The 22856-nt window shown below is 34.2% G+C and overlaps 4 protein-coding genes across 5 annotated transcripts; 2 read left to right on the top strand and 2 right to left on the bottom strand.

The window, feature by feature from the left end:
- The first annotated feature begins 1848 nt into the window (after positions 1 to 1848).
- LOC107432505 (uncharacterized) lies at positions 1849 to 15288 on the top strand. 2 transcript variants are annotated; one of them, XM_016043649.4, is made up of 7 exons: positions 1849 to 2005; positions 12156 to 12788; positions 13570 to 13720; positions 13863 to 14147; positions 14228 to 14399; positions 14657 to 14735; positions 14832 to 15288. In XM_016043649.4, the coding sequence occupies exons 2-7, from the start codon at positions 12208 to 12210 to the stop codon at positions 15031 to 15033; spliced, it is 1470 nt and encodes a 489-aa protein (XP_015899135.3). In that variant the 5' UTR covers positions 1849 to 2005; positions 12156 to 12207; the 3' UTR covers positions 15034 to 15288. The 2 variants fall into 2 exon arrangements, with proteins under 2 accessions (XP_015899135.3, XP_060668673.1); XM_060812690.1 differs by lacking the exon at positions 1849 to 2005 and adding an exon at positions 11422 to 11732.
- Positions 6035 to 11678, bottom strand: LOC125418470 (uncharacterized). The gene is made up of 9 exons (XM_060812892.1): positions 11639 to 11678; positions 11020 to 11242; positions 10541 to 10649; positions 10006 to 10351; positions 9739 to 9804; positions 9561 to 9630; positions 7722 to 7762; positions 7093 to 7416; positions 6035 to 6730 (listed from the first exon to the last, which is right to left on the bottom strand). The coding sequence occupies exons 1-5, from the start codon at positions 11676 to 11678 to the stop codon at positions 9776 to 9778; spliced, it is 747 nt and encodes a 248-aa protein (XP_060668875.1). The 3' UTR covers positions 6035 to 6730; positions 7093 to 7416; positions 7722 to 7762; positions 9561 to 9630; positions 9739 to 9775.
- An 826-nt stretch (positions 15289 to 16114) lies between the features above and the next one.
- LOC107432568 (MADS-box transcription factor rlmA) lies at positions 16115 to 17573 on the top strand. The gene has a single exon (XM_016043741.4). The coding sequence runs from the start codon at positions 16417 to 16419 to the stop codon at positions 17383 to 17385; it is 969 nt and encodes a 322-aa protein (XP_015899227.3). The 5' UTR covers positions 16115 to 16416; the 3' UTR covers positions 17386 to 17573.
- A 344-nt stretch (positions 17574 to 17917) lies between these two features.
- On the bottom strand, positions 17918 to 22253 carry LOC107432567 (probable beta-1,3-galactosyltransferase 14). The gene is made up of 7 exons (XM_016043740.4): positions 21636 to 22253; positions 20498 to 20650; positions 20308 to 20390; positions 20113 to 20212; positions 19717 to 19830; positions 18699 to 18841; positions 17918 to 18104 (listed from the first exon to the last, which is right to left on the bottom strand). The coding sequence occupies exons 1-7, from the start codon at positions 21998 to 22000 to the stop codon at positions 18019 to 18021; spliced, it is 1044 nt and encodes a 347-aa protein (XP_015899226.3). The 5' UTR covers positions 22001 to 22253; the 3' UTR covers positions 17918 to 18018.
- Positions 22254 to 22856: the final 603 nt, after the last annotated feature.

The following is a 22856-nucleotide window of genomic DNA, read 5'->3' as shown; positions in this document are numbered from 1 at the left end:
TTGTTGTATGAAAGATATAGGTCTACGATGACCATATCGATATCATAGATTGATTAGATTCAGATCCTTTGTTTAGTGTGTAAAGAGCAAAAATCCAGTCTAGAGGGGCTTTAATATTACTTGATTAACATTCCATTAGCATGCTGCATATAAATTCACAAACTAACTCACGAAAATGCAGCAAGTGTGAACACCTATCCATTTCCTTCTCTCTCCCTCCCTTTGTCCGTGTTAGATAAGAGACTGATCGAGCAACACAACAAAAAATTTACTTGGTCTTATTGGTGTTTCGAATGAGGGTGGTGGTAGAGAATTTGAGGGTATTGTAACTCTTTTCTACTTTTAACTGGGCAATGATGCCACTGTCTCTGAACTTAAGCGTGAGATCGAGGATCAAGAGAAACTCCTTTGTGAAAATTCTAGAAGACTGATAAAAAAAAATGGGATTTTAGTGATGAGAAATAGAATTAAATGATTCACCTAATTTACTGTTGAATTTTAAGGCCAAAAGTGGACCGTGCATGTTTACTAGCCTTTCGTGGGTAGTAAGCTAATGGTTAATATCTCTTGTAAACAAACAATACACATGATATTGGTATTATACAAGTAATAAGCAAGTAATAAAGCAAATAACAATAATTGATATTGAAAAGTATAAGCACACAAGACAATAAAGGGACTGGATGGAATTTATTCGTTTCATTAGATTTTGGTGGATAAAACAATAAAGAGGTTATCACTAAATATTCTCACCTATGTTGGTGGTCTAATCTAACACTTCGCTGACTAGTCACCTTCTTCTAAAAAATTTATTTAGTCATTATTATTCTAACTAGAAGAAACATCAAAATATACGAAGAATTATGATGACATTATTTTTTACAATATAAAATATAAATTCAAACAAATAATCATGAACTTAACTAATAATTCTGGATGAATTTATTTAAAAAAATTATTATGAGCTTGACTAATAACTTGGATCAACTTTAATATACTGATTATAGCCAAAATATAAGATACATGCTACTTTCACACATGGTACATAATTTTTAATTTTAAAAAATAAACGATATTGACATTTTATCATCTTGTGCAATACTTATTATTTTTAAAAACAATAGAGATGATAATTATAAAGATTAGGAGGTAAATTGTAAAAACTGAAAAAACTCTGGAGCATTAATGTTAAAAAAAAAAATCCTATATGTGTAAAAGAGGCTTGGTCAACCACTATTTCACTAAAATTGCTAGTCAGACCACATTGCAATAAATTCGAAAATCTAAGATTTCAAATAAAACAATTGGAAACTAAAGGCTTTGAAACGCAAAAAATTTGATAAGCCGTCCAAAATCAGGCATAGTTCTTCCTTATCCATTTTGACATGTTTGCTTCATTTGTTAGAATTTTTAAGTGTAGATTGTCTATAATTATATAACTTAATTAATCTCTATGTTTCAAAAATGAAATTGAATATTCTATTTCATGGATATTTATAATTTTTTTTTTTTGAATGCGTTCTTTTACAATGTTTTGTCTGGTCCACTGAGCCAAATGACGAATTTTCTTTTCAATTAAATTCCATTGTGAACTTAAATGGATAAGCAACACAAGTTTTTAATAAAATTATTGTAATATATATATATATATATATATGTAATTATTGTTGAGTTATGATTAATATTGCAGAAGTGTCAAATGTGTTGAGTTTTATGACAAGTGTGAGATACGTGTCCGGTATTTATGCACACTGTGGCAGGTTTGGACACATGTCAAGTATAAGTGCGTCCTAAAAAATTATAAAAGGGTTAGACGGTATGTTTGTTTGCTTATGCCTTGGTGAGCTATTTGAGAAAATTAGTTGTTAAGAGTTATTCGAAAAAAATAAATAAAAAATTAGTTGTTAAGAGCAGAGTTTAATTATAAATACTCGTTGTTAGCAGGTTGTAGATCATGGCATCATCTCCTATTGCTGCATACTGTCATTGATTACCAAATCATTAGGTAAAGTATTGTTTATATCGCTTAATTGATAGCATGCAATTCTTTCATCATTATCAAGATTGAGTCACTTCCAAAATACGAAAAGCTGTTTTTTTGTAAAATAATTTAAATAATAATGATCATTAATGATAACCATTAAATAATATATTTGATCATTTTAATGTAATATATCCATAAATATATAAAGTTTGATAAGATAGCAAACAATTAAACCTAGCTTAATTAATTTATTAAACTATAATTTATTATTGGTGCATGCAGGTCCCATGATTTATTAAAATGCTTCAACTTGTGATTATTAATCTTTAATACTTCTATAAATAATAGTAGCAGGGGATCCAAAGTTATTGCATAGAACGTGGATCCTATATATATATATATATATATATATATATGAAACAAAATGCCAGATTTTAGTTTGGCTCGTGCTTCGATATACAATCTCCATTATTAAAAGTATATAATTATTCATCTTTTTCAGGACAATTTTTTATATTTGTATTTTTGGCTAAAATTTTTAGAGCTCATTAATCACAATCGAAATTAAATTAAACAACCTTCTTTAAAATCCACATAAAAAAAAATCTTTAGCTTTATCTATCAACCCCATCAAAATCAAGCTCTGCCATGTGGCAGTTGTTCAATGGTGCTAGCCTACATTAACTGGTCTAAAAAGTCGTTTGAGAGTAAAACCAAATAACCATAAAATAAAAATAATAAAGCCCCAAAAGAAGAGAAATCTAAGGAAGAAGAAAAATCATAATTATACCAGGCATGTTTGTAGGATAGAATAGAGATTGGAATTAAAATTAAATAATTTTAAGTTTGTTTTGGATTTGTTAAATAATTTTTTTATGGGATAAAATGATTGCATATAAAATGATGGAATAACTTTATCCATAATTTTCTTTTTGCTATTTTTTAATTTTTAATTTTTTGTCAGATTTTTTAATTATTTTTAAATCTTTCATTCCTCTTTGTTTTTAGTAGTTTCAAAAAAAAATTTCTTCCTTTTTCTTCTTTTTCTCTTCCCTGTTCTTATTTTAAGCTTTTTTTTATATATATTTTTGTCTTCTTTATTTGTTTCTTTCTTTTTTCTTTTTCTAATCTTTGTTTTATCTTTGATTTTTTTAGTTTTTTTCAATCTTTGTTATTTTTTTTTCTTTTTTAATTTCGTTTGTTCTTTTTTTTTTTTTTTATTGCATCAGTTTTTAAGTTTCAAGGTCATTATTCCAATACTAATTTCAATCTCAATCCTAATTCCAATCAAGTTATATTCTACCTGAAGGAAAAAAAAAAAAAAATCTTAATGCTGAAGAGAGAGGCAAAAATGGTGTCAAAGAGGACCAAATACAGCAAACACAGATATGGCATTGAAAGGGACACAGCGTATTGCTTTTATCCAAAAAAATCTAGTTGGGTATTGGCCCATTTCGTTGATGTCACACCAAAACGGCAAAATTTAGGGGAATTTGGCCCAATACCCTTATAGGATCGAAGTTAATGATTTTTGCCCCCTCACTTGATATCTTTTTTGTTCTACCCCTCGATATCCATTGTAACCTTCAAATAAAAAAAAATTACTTACATATCCTATTATATTTTAAACCATGTCTGTGTTTGGATGCACTTCCTAAAACCAATATGAATCTGAAAAGTGGTGGAGATCTGGTTTTGCAGAGGAATTATAACAGTTCAATGAGGAAGAAGCATATCGTGAAGCCTGCTGGGTCTTTGGAGTTGAGCAGTTCCTTCATTGATTCTGGACATGATAGGCGGCTCTCAGTCAAAGCTCTTCCTCGTATTGCCAGTCGGAGTTTGAGGAAGCAGAGAAAGAATCGGAGGCTTAAGATTGTCAATGAATTTGCTGGGCAGTATGAAGACAGCTTTGACGATGTGAAAACTGTGAGAGATAAATTTCATAAACGTGTCTCAAATTTTGCAAAAAAATTGGATGACTATACACCTTCAGTGATTACCGACGAAACCGTCGGTAATTTTTCCAGAGGGTATGTGGTTGGTTACCAACGGTTTCCTCGGGAATTACCGAGGGGGTACAGTCATCCAATTTTTTTGCAAAATTTGAGACACGTTTATGAAATTTTGGGATTTTCTCTCCTTAGTATAATTTTACAATCCCTATTTTGCATGTTTTTGCATTCAACACACGTTATGGGACTTGTGGGGCCCAAAAAATTGGTAAAATGTGATGGACTGTACACTCTCGGTAATTATCGACGAAACCGTCGGTAATTTTTCCAAAGGGTATGTGTTGGTTATCGACGATTTCCTCGGGAATTACTGAGGGTGAACAGTCATCCAATTTTTTTACAAAATTTGGGACACTTTTATGAAATTTTGGGATTTTCTCTCCTTAGTATAATTTTAGAATCCCTATTTTTCATGTTTTTTCATTCAACACACGTTATGGGACTTGTGGGGCCCAAAAAATTGGTAAAATGTGATAGACTGTACATCCTCGGTAATTACCGACGAAACCGTCGGTAATTTTTCCAGAGGGTATGTGGTTGGTTATCGACGGTTTCCTTGGGAATTACCGAGGGGGTATAGTCATCCAATTTTTTTGCAAAATTTGAGACACTTTTATGAAATTTTGGGATTTTTTCTCCTTAGTATAATTTTACAATTCCTATTTTGCATGTTTTTGCATTCAACACACGTTATAAGACTTGTGGGGCCCAAAAATTGGTAAAATGTGATGGACTGTACACCCTCGGTAATTACCGACGAAACCGTCGGTAATATTTCCAAAGGGTATTTGTTGGTTACCGACGATTTCCTAGGGAATTACCGAGGGTGAACAGTCATCCAAGTTTTTTGCAAAATTTGGGACACTTTTATGAAATTTTGGGATTTTCTCTCCTTAGTATAATTTTAGAATCCCTATTTTTCATGTTTTTGCATTCAACACACGTTATGGGACTTGTGGGGCCCAAAAAATTGGTAAAATGTGATAGACTGTACATCCTCGGTAATTATCGACGAAACCGTCGGTAATTTTTCCAGAGAGTATGTGGTTGGTTATCGACGGTTTCCTCGGGAATTACCGAGGGGGTACAGTCATCCAATTTTTTTGTAAAATTTGAGACACGTTTATGAAATTTTGGGATTTTCTCTCCTTAGTATAATTTTAGAATCCCTATTTTGCATGTTTTTGCATTCAACACACGTTATGGGACTTGTGGGGCCCAAAAAATTGATAAAATGTGATAGACTGTACACCCTCGGTAATTACCGACGAAACCGTCGGTAATTTTTCCAGAGGGTATTTGTTGGTTACCGACGGTTTCCTCGGGAATTACCGATCGTGTACAGTCATCGTATTATTTTAGGAAATTTGAGAACTTTTCAAGCAATTTTGGGATTTTTTCTCCTTAGGATAATTTTAGAATTCATATTCTGCATGTTTTTGCATTCAACACACATTATGGGTCTTGTGGGGCCCAAAAAATTTGTAAAATGTGATTGCCATAGGGGTCTCAGTAATTACCGACGAAACCTTCGGTAATTTTTCCAGAGGGTATATGTTGGTTACCAACGGTTTCATCGGGAATTACCGAAGGTCTACAGTCGTATTTTTTTGGAAAATTTCACAAATTTTCAAGCAATTTTGGGATTTTTTCTCCTTAGGATAATTTTAGAATCCATATTCTGCATGTTTTTGCATTCAACACACATTATGGGACTTGTACGGCCCAAAAAATTGTAAAATGTGATTGCCATGGGGGTCTCGGTAATTACCGACGAAACCTTCGGTAATTTTTGAATCAAAAACAAATTGAACATTGTCATTCTTTAATGCTGTTTGATCGTTTACTTTGTCAGAATTTATCATTAATAATACTACATTTAGCATGTTATTGGTTGGAACACACATGATGGAGTTGCCGGATGGAATTGTGGTGATTCTTTTACGACGGTGTACAAATGTCAATTACCGATGATGCATCGGTCATTACCATTGGGCAGTAATATCATCCATGTAATAGTAAGAAACATACAAACAACTGAACAAGGAATGATATGTTATCAAAACAATACGACAGATGAATTTGACAACAACAGAACACATAAAGCCAACGTCTATTATGCCAAAACACATGTTACGTGGTTGAGCAACTAATTGCATTCCTGACTACATTGCATACACACGCATACCGCATAACATGGCCCCATTGTCTGAATATAGCATCACACAATTGATGGGCCTTCGTTTCAGTGGTGCTATTGGTTGGTAGTGCTATCAAGAGGTACGGCGGCGGAGCATGATCGGCTGCTGTGATCAACCTGTTTGCACCTCCCACATCTATATTGATGATGCTCCTCTCCTTGAGATTGAATCCTCTTCTTTCTCGGTCTTCCTAACTGTTTGCCAATTTGAGGTGGAAGTACAACCTGGTTTATGACATCATCTGGAGCATGCTACTGACATTTATCTCCAAGTGGATATATGGTTTCCGAATATGCATCACAGAGTGAGTCAACTGAGTAATGCGCCGAGCAAAGGAAATATGGAGAAATATGTCGATGCTTACATGCTGCAATTGCATGGACACAAGGAAATCCATCAATGTCAAATTCCTTGCATGAGCACGTCTTATTTTCTAAGTTAACAACTCCAACGAACATGCCATGCCCAACAACTTGAAACTCATATAAGTTCATTGGCATAACACGTAAGCCTCTGTCATTATTTGAGCGGTCCTACATGGTTATCACAGTAATTACAGATGAAACCTACGACAATCAATTACAGATGATCCTAAAGAGAAAAAACCCCAAAATATACCGATGCACCATCTGTAATCAAATTTATTTGAAAATTTTCCACTTTTTTCCCATTTTTTGTGGATTCTTTTGTTAAGGATCATTACTAAAGTTATATTTAGCATCTATATTATTAATAAAAAATAATCGTGCATATATGTATTTTATATTTTTTTATGCTTAATAATAATGGCAGAAAAAATAACTGAAGACTGAAAATTACCACATTTCCATACCATAGTAATAAGCAACCTAAAAACAACCAAATTACTTTTGATGGAGAGATTTGAGGAATTAACCTATTTGTCGTTGTGCAAAGATATCAAAGTATTTTCAACAAGCAACAACTTCTCTAGATATAGATCCTTTTGAATGGTCTGCCTTGTCCTCATAATACAACAGATGCTTCGTATTTGGATCTATTGCCATAAGCAGTTCACTGGTGCTAAGTCGAGAGTAAAGCACAATCTTAGAAGGCTTTACCATTTAATCACCATTGTCATTATTGCATTACTATCCCTTTTTCTTCACTCCTTATGTTCTAGGAGGGTCTGTGTAAGTGACATGTTGCTTACAGTATTCCAAAGGGCCTGCATGGTAGCATTGGTTGTTTCCCTAGTATTCTGAAGAGAGAATATAATGAAAACAAAGCATTAACTTGGTTAAGTCATATTTCAAAATCATTAGCATACAAGATATCAAACCAATTTTTTCTGAGATTGAGCTCTATTTACTGATTATTTTTTAAGTCAAATTTCCTGTATTGTTGATCTAACCTAACCCTTGACATACTATCACTGATTTACTATATTAATAATTACTTTTTCATTGAACTTTAACATTATTAAAGGTATTCACCATCATTAACCATCTCAGACTTCCAATAAAACACTGAAATCCCAAAGGCAATCAAGTTGAACAAGCATACCTTAAAACGAACTCATAGGTCTAATCCTCTGGCTTTGCAGGCTGATTAAGATCATAAAAAACAAAATTAACAATAAATTTTCCAAATTGTCTGACAATTCAGAGCATTATTAGAAGATCAAAATGACACAATAAAAAAGAGACAATGTTACAAAAAATTACGTCAATTTTCATATCCTAGCAAATATTTAAGCAATTTCTTCATGCCATTGAGGTGAGGGTATTCTGCACGCATCAATTGAAAATAGAAAGCTGTCCAACCATTTGTATTATCCTCATAAGCAAGTGAGTTTCGAGAGGTATATTTGCAGCTTGTCAAGTGCATTGGACTATTAACCATATAGCATGAATCAAGAAGCTATTTGCATGTCATTTAAAATTTAAGTAATAGCAAGTATATAATTTCAAAGAAAACAGATGCTCTTCATGGAAACAAAAGCTCACATAGAGGCTGCATATCACAATAAACTTTTTTCCTAAAACTTATCCAACAAATTCAAGTCCAGAAATGCTATGCCAATACATGAATATATTTCATATTGTACGCACATTATATATACTTTCAACATTCACTCTCACACACTCACAAAGTAGCAAAAGTTTGTTACGTACAATTTATGCACATAGGGAACCTTTAAAAATACTTCAAAATTTATTTCTTTCTCTTTCATTTCTATAAGGACCCTTTTGTGCTAATAAGAATTTGAAAGGAAATATGGCACTGGATGGATAGTTACCTCTCTACATGGATCATAATCTGGAATTTTTTCTACAGCACGTAATTTATGAGGACATAAAACTGTAGAATCTATATAATAGAAGGCATTCAAGTGTGCCACTTTTTTTCGCAAAGGTGGTAAAGGAAAGCAATGATAATTTGGATATTTCTCCATGAAGTTTCAGCTTATATACATATAAGATTCAAATTTTGATCTTGTCTTCTTAGTCTGACATTGATAATTACATGTGGAAATAAACTGTCTTGAGGAAGTTGTTGTTTGTTAGGAGCATTATTAACCATCACATTAATATTGAATAACGAAACAATTTCCCCAACTTATTGCCATGCTTGGAATTTGAATTTTATTAAAAAAAAGGATAAAGAAAGAGAAAACAATTCCTAACACATTTTCGTGAAAAAGTTAAAATTTCTATTATGTTTACATTTCAATCTCATTTTAGAATATGAACTTCTCAGTAATATTAGCTTGAGCCTCTTGACCAAACGATGGAAAGAAAAATATCTTATATTCTCCACATATAGAAAAATATTTTATTCTCCACATATACCTTTAGAAATCCATTAAAGCAGGGGTCTTATGGAATAAATTAGCTTTTACAAGACACTCAAATGGACTAATTGACATATGGATATTAAAAATGACAAAAGAAAAAAGAAAATTAAATAATTGTAATATAAATCCCATAAAAGATTCTTATCTTTTGACCACTTTCAAACCAAATAACGTCCAAAAAATTTGATGAGTTTATGAACAATAAATTCATATATAATCAGTGACCAAACCATCATTTTGCAGATTAATCATGTGTAGGTAACCAGCTGCATCAATAGATGTGGAATTATACATACATATGCTAAACTTATGATGGTGGAAATTAGAAAAACAAATAAATAAATAATGTATGTCAAAAAAATTACTACGGAATTGGGAAAAAATAAATCATTCAACAAAGTTTTCTTTTAGCAAGCTGTGCATGATAAGATCCATAAAAATTTACTAGAATCCCAACACAGTGAAAAGCCATGCCTTATCTAAAGATGAAAAATGCAGAGTAAATTACTACAGGAGAAATATTAAAGGAGCCTACAGGAACACACCTACACCAAGAGTTCCAACCAGAAAACCAACAATGTTTACATCCTTTGCCTTCTCTTGACCAGGTAACATCTGTACAAACATCATCACTCTTTTAGTAAAACAAATTGTACATTAATACAAGTAGGGGTGTGGATTTTTAGAAAGGAGAAACGAGAGTACCATTATTTGAGACCATACCTATGCTTAAGAATTCTTCTTTGTTGAGATAAGTCTGTCACCATGCAATTTGACTTTGCATCATATCTGATTAAAACCAGTAATACCATAATTAAAGAAAGATTTATTAATTTAGAGAAAGAGAGAGAGAACTAGCACAAGGACTTGCATATACTAGAAGAATTTGGCAAAAGGAAAAGTAAACTTAATAACACAATAAATATCTCAAGCAATATTACATGCAGACACAATAAATTTCATACAAAACCAGGTAAGTTATATGTATACCTATTTCACAACCATTTAACGTCAGTACAACACTTGCAAATGCAGCATTTCCACAACCAATCCAAAAAAACAAGTAGTCCTCCATTTTGTATTCCTCATGTAATTCCCAGACCAAGCCTCCAATGGTATATCTATTACCAACCACTGTCCTGATACATTTATCATCAGAGAAGACACTAGCTGCTTCCAAGCTCCCATTGGAGATCTTACGAGATTCTGATGGATTCATGTCCGAAGACATAGTTTCAGCAAATTGGATTTCTAATCTAGAGCTATTCATACATGCTTCTACCACTTCATCTCTTATATGCTGTATCAAATGTGCATATTCTAGCCCAAAGGGGACCTGCATTTAGATTGAATGAACTATGTTGAGATTGGATAGCTGAGATAATTTGTTTTGGCTACATGTGAAACGGCATGATCTCAGTACTAAATCCTCCTAAAGGTGAAAAAAAAAAAAAAAAACATGCTTATTGCAAATTTAGTAAAGCATAGAAGTTCATAATAATAATTCTCTAGTAAACCACTTTACCAGGAAAGGTTTGCCGTTTCTCACAGCATGATCTGATAAATTTTTTACACAATTGGACACACCAGTTGAAGCTTTTCCAAAAACAAAGAATGCTGGAAGAGTTGTAGTCCTGCCAATAATGAAAAAGAAGAGGCTTTTGAAACTATGAAACCAAAATTAATTGTTGCATAATATACAGAAACAAAATAACCACTTTTTAAGTTCAAAAGGTAAAAAAAGAAGAAGAAGCTTCATTGGCTTCAAAACCTAATCTTGATGCCAAAAAAGAACGCAAACAGATTGAGACACAACAATCGACAGCCAAGACAAAATTTCTCAGAATAATGTCTTATGAGTTTGGTACAAAAACTCATTGTTTTTTTTTTTTTTTGGCTTTAAAACAAACAATCCTATAATATAGTTTGTTAAAAAAAAAAAAAAAAAAAAAAAAAAAAAAAAAAAAAAAGGCTTCAGTAAAGGTATCATTAACGAGAACTCACGGGCTGAAGCACGCGTGGCCGTGGTGCACGACATAATCAGCATTGATGTGCGATGCTCCGACCTCATCCACGCAACAGCTACTGTACGCTGTGTCGGCCATCATAAACAAAGATACCTCTTTTACGTTGCCATTCCAGTCGCTATCGGATTGAGATTCTCGTAGACACCAAAGCTTGTCCAGTAAAACACTCCCAACTATCACGGACTCATTTAGGAGCTCATCTGGGAAATGAACTTTACAAACTTGGTTAGTTTAGTTCTATTCACAAACCAAAACACAATCGCCCTAAAAACTTAGTAAAAAGGCGGCGCAAAATAGTCTATTTCTGCTATTTCATATGTTTTAGTTTTTCCAAAGAAAAAAAAAAAAAAAGACACGAGAATCAAAGAGGAGTAATCACCTGTAAAGCGACTCTGGTGAAGCCGCCACTGCTAATGAACTCAGCGGTCCGAGTGATTTCATAATTCGATTCCAAGTCTATGGTCGAAGAAAGAAATCAGCAAACTAATCACACAAAAGTTCCCTGCAACTCTCTCTCTCTCTCTCTACACTGCTTCAGAATCAATGTCGTATGTGTTATGGTCCACCATTTGGACGCCTGAAATTAAGCATAAAACCTCCTTCCACAGCTTCAAGATCGTCCTTCGAATCCAACATCAGAAAGCACTATGAGAAGAAAGAAAGAAAGAGGGAAATTGGATATGAAATGCGGTAGGTGGGATATTGATAAGAGTGAGAAAGAAATTGTACGTGGTTTATAGAGTAAGGGTAAGGTTGGAATAATGAAAAGAGGGTGGGTAGATAAAAAAGATTTAAAAGAGGGAGGGTATTTCTCATTAACGTGTTTAAAATAAGGGTATTGGGCCAAATTCCCCCAAAATTTATCCCAACACGATTTTCCATTTTCATTACCAATCTGTCTTTTTACGTTTGTCTCTTTCCAAGTTAGATGGTATTAGGATTTGGGATTGGATCCTGTCAGATTCTAATGCAAATTTTTCCATATTCAATCTTTATAACGAACACGTTTTTTTTTTTTTTTGGAATAAATTTCGTCATTTCCAAATTTATTGTTAATTATTTCTCGTCACTTTCCAAATTAATTGTTAATTATTTCTCTTTCTTCGAAAACAGAAATGGTTCCAGTTATATTTAAAAAGGTAAGCTTGGCTGTAATTTACCATCAATGGCTGCTTTCTTTTTCTGCTTGAGCAAACCTTCAAGAGTTTCGAACCCAGAGAGACCCTTCACTCGGTTTCGAAGAAAACCAGTCCCTCTTGTTGTTCTCTCTAAGCTTCAACCACATAGCCAACCCATAACCCAGTACCAGACACATACCCAGACCCATAATCAGAAGCTCATAATCACCGGTCCTTGCAGGCTCTCTGGCCATGTTCCTATCAGTGGCTCTAAGAACGCTGCATTGCCTATTCTCGCAGCGACCCTTTGTTGCTCTGGCACTTCGAAGATCAGCAATGTCCCTGATTTGTCAGACACCAGGACAATGGTTTCGATTTTGGGCGAAATGGGTGCTGAAATCGAAGTCTATGGCAACGAAATCTTGATAAACACCGATGGGGTTAGATCGGTTGAGCCTGATTCGGATGAGATTGGGAAGTTCAGAGGTGGGTTTTTCATGATTGGGCCATTGCTTGCGAGGTTCGGTGAGGCAGTGATGGCATTGCCTGGTGGGTGTGACATTGGGGCTCGCCCGGTGGATGTGTATATCCAAGGTCTTCGTGCTCTTGGCGCTGTTGTGGAGCTCAGGTGAGTCTCTTTCTTTCTCAGCTCGTCTTTCTTTTCCTCGAAAAAAGAAAAAAATAAAAATAAAAAAAAGACACCCAGAATCTGTTTTTTATTTATTTATTTTGAGTTTGAGCTCCACCAATGTTCTAAATTTGAATAGCAATTTGAATATCTATTTATTTATTATATCAGGAAAAAAAAAAATTAAGTTTTTCATGATATGGGAGATTTTGGGCTTTTAATGAGACAAACTTCTTTATACGTACATTATCACTTCCTTTTCTCTCTTATTGCCCTGTATCTTTAGCAAACAGTATTATGATCTGTCTAATTTATCCTATGATGAGTTGCATTAAAAACTTCTCTTAGAACTTATTGTCAAGTAAAACACATATTTCTAAGGTCTTACTTGATTAAAGTTACCCAGTTGGCATTGTTATAAAAATGTTGTTAAAAGGGATAAGCAAGCAACTAGCTTATCATTCTAGATGCAGGACAGCTATAGTTACCATGTTACTAGCCTCTCTTTTTTGCTGTGTGATTTGCCTTTTATCTTCTTTCTAGTGCGTTGTCATGATGATATCAGCAAAAAGCGGCAGATAGGGGCTGCAGTCATGCGCAAAATAGAGAAAAAGGAAAAAAACATGGATAAAAAAGAGAGGGAAAAAGAGCACAGACACTTGGACCACTAATGATGAATATTTTATTGTAAATTGAATCCAATTGCATATTTTCAGGTTTTAATTGACCATAAACGATTTGAGAATTTGATTGGTTGAATGAATTCTTCGAAAAATTACAGGGATGGGAAAGTGCAAGCATATGCTGCAGATGGCAGAGGATTAGTAGGGGGGAGTTTCCAACTTCATTATCCTAGTGTTGGTGCTACTGAAACTCTTACGATGGCAGCTTGTCTGGCTGATGGAGTTACTGTCCTTTCAAACGTTGCAAAAGTATAACATCGTAATTCTCAATTTTTGTTTTTATTTTTTATTTCCTCTTATTTACTAGATGTTTAGAAGTTCATTAAGAAATATTTAACATTATGAAATTGGAGCACTGAACCTAGTACTTTGTCCCAACTTTTCACTACAGGAACCGGAGGTGATTTGTCTGGCTAAATTTTTGAATGATTGTGGAGCTTGTATAGAAGGAGCAGGAAGTGACAAGCTAGTTATAAAGGGAAAGTCTTGGCTGCATGGTTCTAGATATACTATTGCTCCTGATCGTATCGAAGCAGGAACTTTTATGCTCGCTGCAGCTATCACTCGCTCATGCATTTCAATGTCACCTGTCATTCCTTCCCACATGTCATGTTTACTGGACAAACTTAAGGCTGCTGGTTGCAAAATCAGACAGTGGACTCATGACACCTTGGAAGTACGTTTTATTTTTTTCTGTTTCTTTTTGTGTCCATTGATTTGCTTCTTCAATGAAGCTAAATTGATTGGTCGCTTCAGATTTCAGCAATCTCTGCTGATGTTGGCGAAAATTTGAAGGGATTCAACATCAAGACAGGCCCATTTCCAGGGTTTCCTACAGATCTCCAACCTCAAACAACGGTTCTGCTCACCACATGCAATGGTTTGAGTACTGTGGAGGAATCTGTGTTTGAGAAACGTATGAGTCATGGTATGTTCGTAAGAGAACTCTGAGATGTATTAAGTTTCCATGTTTCGTGCTTAATGCTTTAAACAAAATTCTGGTGGCATATAGTATTTGAGGTTTGAAATTTGGTTATAAAACTTTATTTTTCTCATTCTCTCATTTTCTCCATCCCTATATGCCTCCTAAGTTCCATCATGTTTTTCTCTGTATGGTCATTAGCTTTTTCATATTCAAGGGGCTGACAATAGCATTGTCTTGTACAATTTCCCTGATTTTGTTAGTAAATGAGCTGCAAAAGCTTGGAGCAAAAATTCAGGTATGTGGGAGCACAGCCCTCGTTTCTGGGAACGATAAAGGAAGGTACATAAATTTATGCACTTAGCGTCTGTAGTTTCTGTTTTACTTGAAAGTTTATTTGGCAGTTCTAATTCCTTTATGTTTTAAAATTTCTGTCAGTGCCTTGTCCGGTTCTTGTGCTGTTGCTAGAGATTTGAGAGGTGGGATGTCTCTGGTATTAGCTGGACTGGCTGCAAAAGGTACTACAGAGATTGATGGACTAGCTAATATCGACCGTGGTTATGAGAATTTAGATATGAAGCTTCGGTTTCTGGGAGCTGATCTTAAAAGATTGGCTCCTCATCTTGCTTTTCCGGTTTAGCAATTAATTTACCTGCCCATTCATTATTTGAAAAATGGAATTTACAGTAAATTATTATTTGCTCTGATTTTATCACAAACTTTGAGGTGTATCCTTTTTTTTTTTTTTTTTTTTGGGTGAATAGGTTTATCCTTAGCTTTTACTAATGGCCAAGCGTATGTATTTGAAAGAGTCCAATTTGGACTTCGCTATTGGCTTGTAATACAAAGAAAAATAAAAGAAAGATTTTTTTTTATTTTTCTAAGTTTGAAAGGATTTGAATTCTTTATTTGTAAGTATAAGTTTTGCTTCATTTGTAAAGCACATAAAGAATGTTATTGGGCTTTGTTTGTAGCCATATGGAGAATAATTAAGTTGGCATTCAGTTAGAGGGAGGAAAAAAAGAAAAAAAAAAAAAAGGAAGAATAAGCTGGCAACATATATTTAAGTGGCATGTTAACTAATCAATTCCAGTGCAGCAAGCAATGCTTAAATTTGAAACAAATTATTATTTTAATACAATAATAAAAAATAGTTCAATCATACTAAATTTATGTTACGCTATCAAAAAAAAAAGAAAAAAAATCAAAATTTAGTAATAAAAATAAGAAAGAAAGAATTAAGGTTTATTTTTTATTTTTATAGATAAGAGGTTCAACTTAAGTGATTAAGTACTTCAAACATTAGACTATTCATTTCTTTGTCTGGAAATGTAAATTATTATAAGAAAAAAGTAATTATTGACACCGCTGATATAAGAATATTGTAATTTATATTCATTTGAAAAAAAATGCAAAAGACAACAATGTGCCTCTTTTTGGGTAAATAAAAAAAGAAATAATAATACGTATTTATATATTTTGATCATTTACAACGATTTTTTTGTTTAGGTAAATGCCATTATGATTGAAATAATTTTTTTAAATATTTTTGCAAAAAAATTAATATTTTCTAAAATATAGAAATTGATATTTTATTCTAACATAGAAAAAACTATTAATTTTTTAAAAAAAAAAAAAAGATGAAGGGTTATAAAGAAAAAAAAACGAGAGAGAGAGAGAGAGAGAGAGAGAGAGAGGTATACGTTGGAGTGTCTGTCCGTAGATAAACGCGCGGGAAAGGAATCTCCCAGGTGAGAGAACAAGGAGATTCCATAAACGCGGGGGGCGAAGAAGGAATTTCTCGGTGGGAGACGCGATTTGTGAAACTTACATCCCCTTCTATTTCCTTTTTCTATTTTATATATATATATATATTCTATTATACATATATATATAGAGAGAGAGAGAGAGAGAGAGAGAGAAAGAGAGAGAGACTGACTACTCCACTACTCTCCCAAAAAACCAAAGAAAGCAAAGAAAGATTGAGTTGATACTTTGAGCAGAGAGAGAGAGAGAGAGAGAGATGCGTCCGATGGGGAAGGGGAAACGGAAGGTTGCAATGGAATTGATAAAAGATAAGCAATCAAGGATGGTGTCTTTCTCAAAGCGCCGCCATGGTTTGATGAAGAAGGCGGAGGAATTCCACTCCATCTCCGGCTCCTCCATCGCCCTCATCGTTCTTTCCCAGGCCGGTCGACCCTTCGTCTATGGCGCTCCTTGTTTTGATTCTGTCATCCATCGCTTTCTTCAACATCAAATCAATTTTAACAATCACAATCACAATAATACTAATAATAATAATAATGAATTATTATTATTAACTCACTCCCACCCCGATCCATCGCTTTCTCTTCCTCATGAAACCCTCCTGATGGGATTGGGGAGACAGGGTCAGGGTCAGGGTCAGGGTTCCAACCAAGAACATCACAACGCCGCCGTTTATGGGACCCACGCTCAAAGCTGCACTACCACCACCATCCCTCCTGACCCAACTGCCCCTGATAATAATAATGTGGTGGCTCATGTGGCGGATCAAATTCAAGAGCCACCATGGCCCGCGGCTTTCTTGCCAGATCCTACTTCTGAATTTCTCATCGCTCAGGGTTCCACTTTTACCACTGATTCCGATGATCAAGAAGAAAACGCCCACTTTGACTTGATCGACGTCGCTCCTTGGCTGGCGGCTTCGCCTGATCACAGCTTTTACGCTCCTCTTCCTCCTCATGACCAAGTGGTCGATCACAGCTTTGACGTTCCTCCTCCTCCTCCTCCTCCTCCGCCTCAAATTCTCATCGGTCAGGGCTCCACCACTGATTATTCCCATCAAGAATACGACGACTACTTGCTTGACACGGCTCCATGGCTGGCCGCTGCTATGCCGGATCACCCCTTTCACGCTCCTCCTGAAGTGGTCTCGTTCAGGGTTTCAAACACTACCACCCCTGAGAAACCACGTGGCGGCCACGGAACCATGCCTCCCCACCTACTTTAATTGAACGTGAGGGTTTGTGCAAATTTAGTAACATATATCCAGGATTAACTCTTTGTTAACCAAATTTTGATAGATGAAAAGATGGGATGTGTAAAGATTGTTTGTTTGTCTGCATCATAAGCGTAGAGTATGTAATCAAACTTTGTTATTATTTTATGGCATTTCTTAAATTTTGAATTTTTATATTCCAGATTCTTGTCTTTCCCATTACAACAGTCAATAATAAAATGAAAACTCTTGCAATTAATCATCCCCTAGACTAAATTAGAATGAACTATTTTAAGTAATTGATTACAAGAATACTACAGTTCAATTAGTCCAGTGATCGCGGAATTTTGAAAAAAAAGAATGATCAAAATTTCACGTGAATGAATTACACCCTTTTAACTACTCATTTTCCTAAGCCTGTATCTCCAACCCCACCGTCCCAAATCCCTCTCCTCAAAACACCAATTTTTTTTTTCTTTTTTTTTTTTTTGATAAACCATCAAATTGTTTTTATGAATTAAATTACAAAAATAATGGAACAAAATTGAAAAAAGAAAATAATAATAATAATAATATGAGAATTATATCAGAAAATAGCAGGCTCGGGAAGCGAAGTCTCTGAATATTAACTTCTCAGACTACTGCCTAATCATCAGATTCTATTGTAGGACTCTTTGTACAGATTTCTTTTTGATGAAGCTCCAATAATTTTTTTTCTGGATTGCACAGACCTGCACAAATAGTAACAATATATAAACACAAGCCAAAGTTTTCTCCATAACTGTGCAAACCCAAAGAAGAACCATTGTCAAAGCGATAACTGGACACCCCTTCAGTAGTTTTAGATTCCATCGTTGTCCCATTTTATTCTCACGAAATAAATTACTCTGTTTTTCTTAAGACATCGTATGTAATGACGAAATGCAGATCCTCTATTGTTTCATTTTCAAAATGACTGCATACCTCATCACTCTGGGGTTTATAGCTAATAACCTAGGCATAAGAAATGAGGTTGCAACAACATCTTATACTGGTAGCATTCATTCAAATGGCAGCAACTTCATGAAATTGTTTTGATATGTTTTCATATCTATCCAAGGGTAGTCACCTGTCTTAAAAGGCTTCGAGGAAGGGTAAAACCAGTTCATCTACATAAGTAGCCAATTTCCACATTCAACTCACTCTTACTAAACTCTTCATTGGGTAAGCAATTTCGAAGCCACCAACAATCATATGAAGTTTATACCAGAAGAATTGACATAAGTACTAAACACATTCTCTAGAACTTGGTACTATTGTTTGTTGCAGCAAAAAGAAACACCAACCTGAACACTTGGGAATATCCCACACAGCAATAGATGTAGATGTACAATCTGGTGCACACAATGCCTGATTATTCTCATGGTTGACATTCATTGCAAGCATCCACGCACCAATTGTAACGTCCTCATTGCTAAACATACGAAAACTGTAATTTCAAAGAAAGTGGAAATTTAGATATTTAAGGAACAAATTACCCCTAAAAATTTATTGCATAAAGACATGCATCCTATACTTTTTATCTTCATCATGATTCAACTTGTTAAAGGTAAACAAATGCCAATTGCAGTAAACATAAATAATTCATTTATGGCTATAGAGCTTTCTCCAATAGATAGCTTTGTACGGAAAAGAAGAAGAAAGCAGTTAAACATGGTTCGAACAGTTCAAGTCCAAATAAAGCAGGTATCATCAAGAAGAAAACCAGGTCATCATAATATAAATGTTTCTCGAGTAAAATTAAGAAAACTCAACCAATATATTTCCAGTTGTTAAATATACTTAATTTATTGTGTTGGCTCCATATGCATAATAAAGTTCACATGGTGTTGACAGTATTTCATTATATCTTTTTTTTTTTTTTTTTTTTTGCTGGGGGGTAAACACAGTATTTCGTTATATTTATATCCAATATCAAAAAAGTCAATTCCAAACCAAACTACTAATTAATACCAGTACCACCATAAACCATTACATTCTCCCTATGTGTGCTAGCTTAAGCTTCTTTTACCTATTATTGGATGGGCCTGCATGTGAGGGGATTGTTCAAGTATAAGTTGTGGTAGCTTGGAATGAATACTTGGGCCTACTTTCTATTAACTATAACTTTTGGCACTAATGGCTGCTTAACACACAAAAAATCAATTGGTAACTTTTCAGTCCAAAAAAATAAGGGTCAATTACTGCATCTACCTATGACTAAGTATCAAAAGAATAAGCAAAGTCTATGCATATAAGAAACAATATAGCAATACAAGTGATCTGAACTCCACATCAAAGTAATCATCAGGAAAGCAAACTTGCCTGTTGTTTCTAAGGGCAACCAAGCTTGCAACAACATCAGCAGAAAGGGCATATATTGGACCATAGGCATGAAGAAAGTAATCCTTCCCTAGCAAATAGGAAAGTGGCTCAAACCTGCAAGTTTTTAAATGATTAGATAACAAGCTACAAAGAGGCACTTGACAAACCAAATCGTCCTTTTTTTTTTTTTTTTTTTTTAAAGGGAAGATAAACAAAATTCTGTATACCGATATTTATACACAAACACACGAGTTGCAATTTCAGAGACAAAAAAATAGGTCACAGAGATCTTATGCACTAGCACCAAGCTAGTACCCACTACTACAATGATTAGTCAGAAAGCAGTCAAATGAAAACCACAAAATATGAACAACAATTAACCAAAACTGCACTAACCATTTTAGCTTTGGATCGGTAAAAACTGGGCCTTTTTTCATGCAACCAAGGTAGGTCTGACTGTGTGAACGTTCTCTAGCCAAGAGCAGTGAAAGGCGATCTGACATTTAGCAAAAAGTGATTACAAAAGTTTAATGCAATCTCTCAAAGAATAGATTACACAAAAAATTGGCTTAGCTTCGGATGTGTACTCACCTGGCCTTAAATATATGTCATCATCAGCTTTAACATAAAAATCAGAATCAAAAAGGGCATAGGCTGCTTTAAAGAAAGCCAACCTGTAATAGAAACAGATAAATTTCAAACCAAACACTTGCATGAAAGGGAAAAAAATTATAAAAATAAAAAAATAAAAAAAATCAATCAATCATTTATCAGCACTGACGTTTTATATGGAAGCTTACTATACTCCTCTTCAATATCCAATTGAATGAAATCATCATACTCTGCAATCTCCTTTTTAAGTTCCAACATCTTTGCCTTGTCATTTGTTCTACCAATGATAAACCTGAAAGCCAGACCAGTGGCTTCTTCCAAGCTGCAAGTCATCATTTCCAACTTATTCAGAAAGTAGCCTTGAAGTATTCATGACAAACAATGTTTGAAGTGGTAGACAGAATTTGGTAACTTATGAACATCGGAAGCGAAAATAAATTATTGGGAACAAAAGCTAAAGAGACTCAGGGAACTATATGCTCCATATCCTAAAAATAAACAATAATAAGCAGATGTCGCTTCCTCAACAGAACTCCCTCTTACGTTCTATGTCAATGGAACAATCCTTTGTCCTCCGTAAGGGATTTTGTTATGGTCATTAAAAGTAAACAGAAATTATGAAGTAGGGCTCATCAGGTTCATGTCCATTCCACCCCTCTGATTGTTACATTTCAGGAAAAAAGCATCCCACTATCCATATTCACGATTTTGGCTACAGCTAAACATGGCTGTTCATCAAAATACTACGTTGCTCTAAATTGCAACTACTTTATCAAACGTCAAAACCAATTAGGAGCTAAAATTCTTTGGACAAACACAAGTTTTGCGTTTTAAACAGATACCAAGTCCATGTTTTGACAGACAAATTCATGATCTGACACAGACACAAGGTTTGTGTTCTGACACAAATGCAAAGTTTGTATTTCACACATCATAGGTGTAAACAAATTAGTTGCCAAAATATAAATGTACGATGCTAATATATACACATCTCTTAAGGATTTAATAACAGGCATGCATAGGTATCTATAACCACATAGATTAACTGTGAATAAATTTGCTTAAAAAGAATTAAAAAAGAAAAATGCAAGACTTCCTTAGATATGGAAATGAAAAGGTGAAATTAAGTATCCTTTTAAGCATTTATGCAGATTGGATAAATCTGATATTGAAATCAACTAAAAACGCCAATTGCATAAAGTAATAACTATAAAATAACTTCCATTTCCAATATATTTTTCTATGAGTGAATAAAATGCATAAGAACGAATTTGGTTAATTTGAACAGAAATAGTAATATCTATTACCGTTGAAGCCCTTGGGAATCGGATGGCATCCAAGTCTTCCTCAAAGATCGTCTCCGACCCACCGATCCAAAACCGGTTTGGATTCCCACAAAACCCATAACCTTGTGCCGTTTGGTACCATCCTCGCTAACCAGTCCGACATCGTTTCCACCACCATTTCCACCACTACCTCTCTCCCAAACCACTCGAACCGACCTGGGCTTATCGTGCAGACATCTGTATCCAGTGATCGGTCTCACAAGGGAGGCGAGTCCGAAAACGAAACCGACGAGTCCAACAAGGAGGCAGCCGGAGACGATGAGGATCGTTGATCTGCGACTGGAGGACGGTGAACGAGCGTGGAAGAATTTGCGCGACGAAGGCATGGTTTTTGTGGTGGTTTAAGTGGTTGAAAGTAACCCTAGAAGAAGAATTCTAGGGTTTTTGGTGTTCTTCTTGGGAGGGATTCAAAGGAAATGTTCATGGCAATCAAAAATGGAGTTAGAGAGAGAGAGAGAGAGTCACAGCGGTTGGAGAGCAGTCGATGAGCTTCCGTTATCGGCAGTTAGAATGTTACCATCGTGGGTCTGGACCAGGTGCTTTGATGGGCCATAATTTGGATTCGACATGAAGGTACCTTTTTTTAAAAAAAAAAAAATATATATATATATATATATACATATAATTATTTGCTTTTTTATTTTTATTCAATTTTAGTACCATTTTTAACCCCCAACCAAAAAAAAAAAAAAAAAAAAGTGGGCCTTTAATTAGGATTCAAGATCATTATATAGTTTATTATTTATAGTGCTAAATTATGTTTGTTATGATCTAATTTTATCTTTCAAATAGAAAAAAAAAAAAAAATTCTAGTCCAATTAACTATTATGTCAAAATTAACCCCGATAATCAATTTAATTATCTGGATCACCTAAAGAAAATAATTCAACAAACAAATCCCCATATATGACTTAAACTTTATTATAGTATCCAAAACAGTTGTCACAAGAGGTAATTTTATTTAACAATTTGGAATCTATCATAGATTCCATCCCCATAGTTTCTAAAGATGAATTTCACACACATTAAAAAAAAAAAAAAAAAAAAATTGATTTTTTTTTTTCTTATGATAAAAAAATATGGTTTTTTTTTTTTTTTAATATTGAAGTTTTATTTTATTGAAGGGGTAAAAAACAAAAAAAAAAAAAAAACACCATATGCAACTAGAACTTAGTTTTACAG

The sequence above is a fragment of the Ziziphus jujuba genome, chromosome 11 (genome assembly GCF_031755915.1).
Source record: "Ziziphus jujuba cultivar Dongzao chromosome 11, ASM3175591v1".
NCBI classification, from domain to species: Eukaryota; Viridiplantae; Streptophyta; class Magnoliopsida; order Rosales; family Rhamnaceae; genus Ziziphus; species Ziziphus jujuba.
Note: the sequence above shows the minus strand (reverse complement) of the source record. Positions and strands in the feature narration are given on the sequence as shown.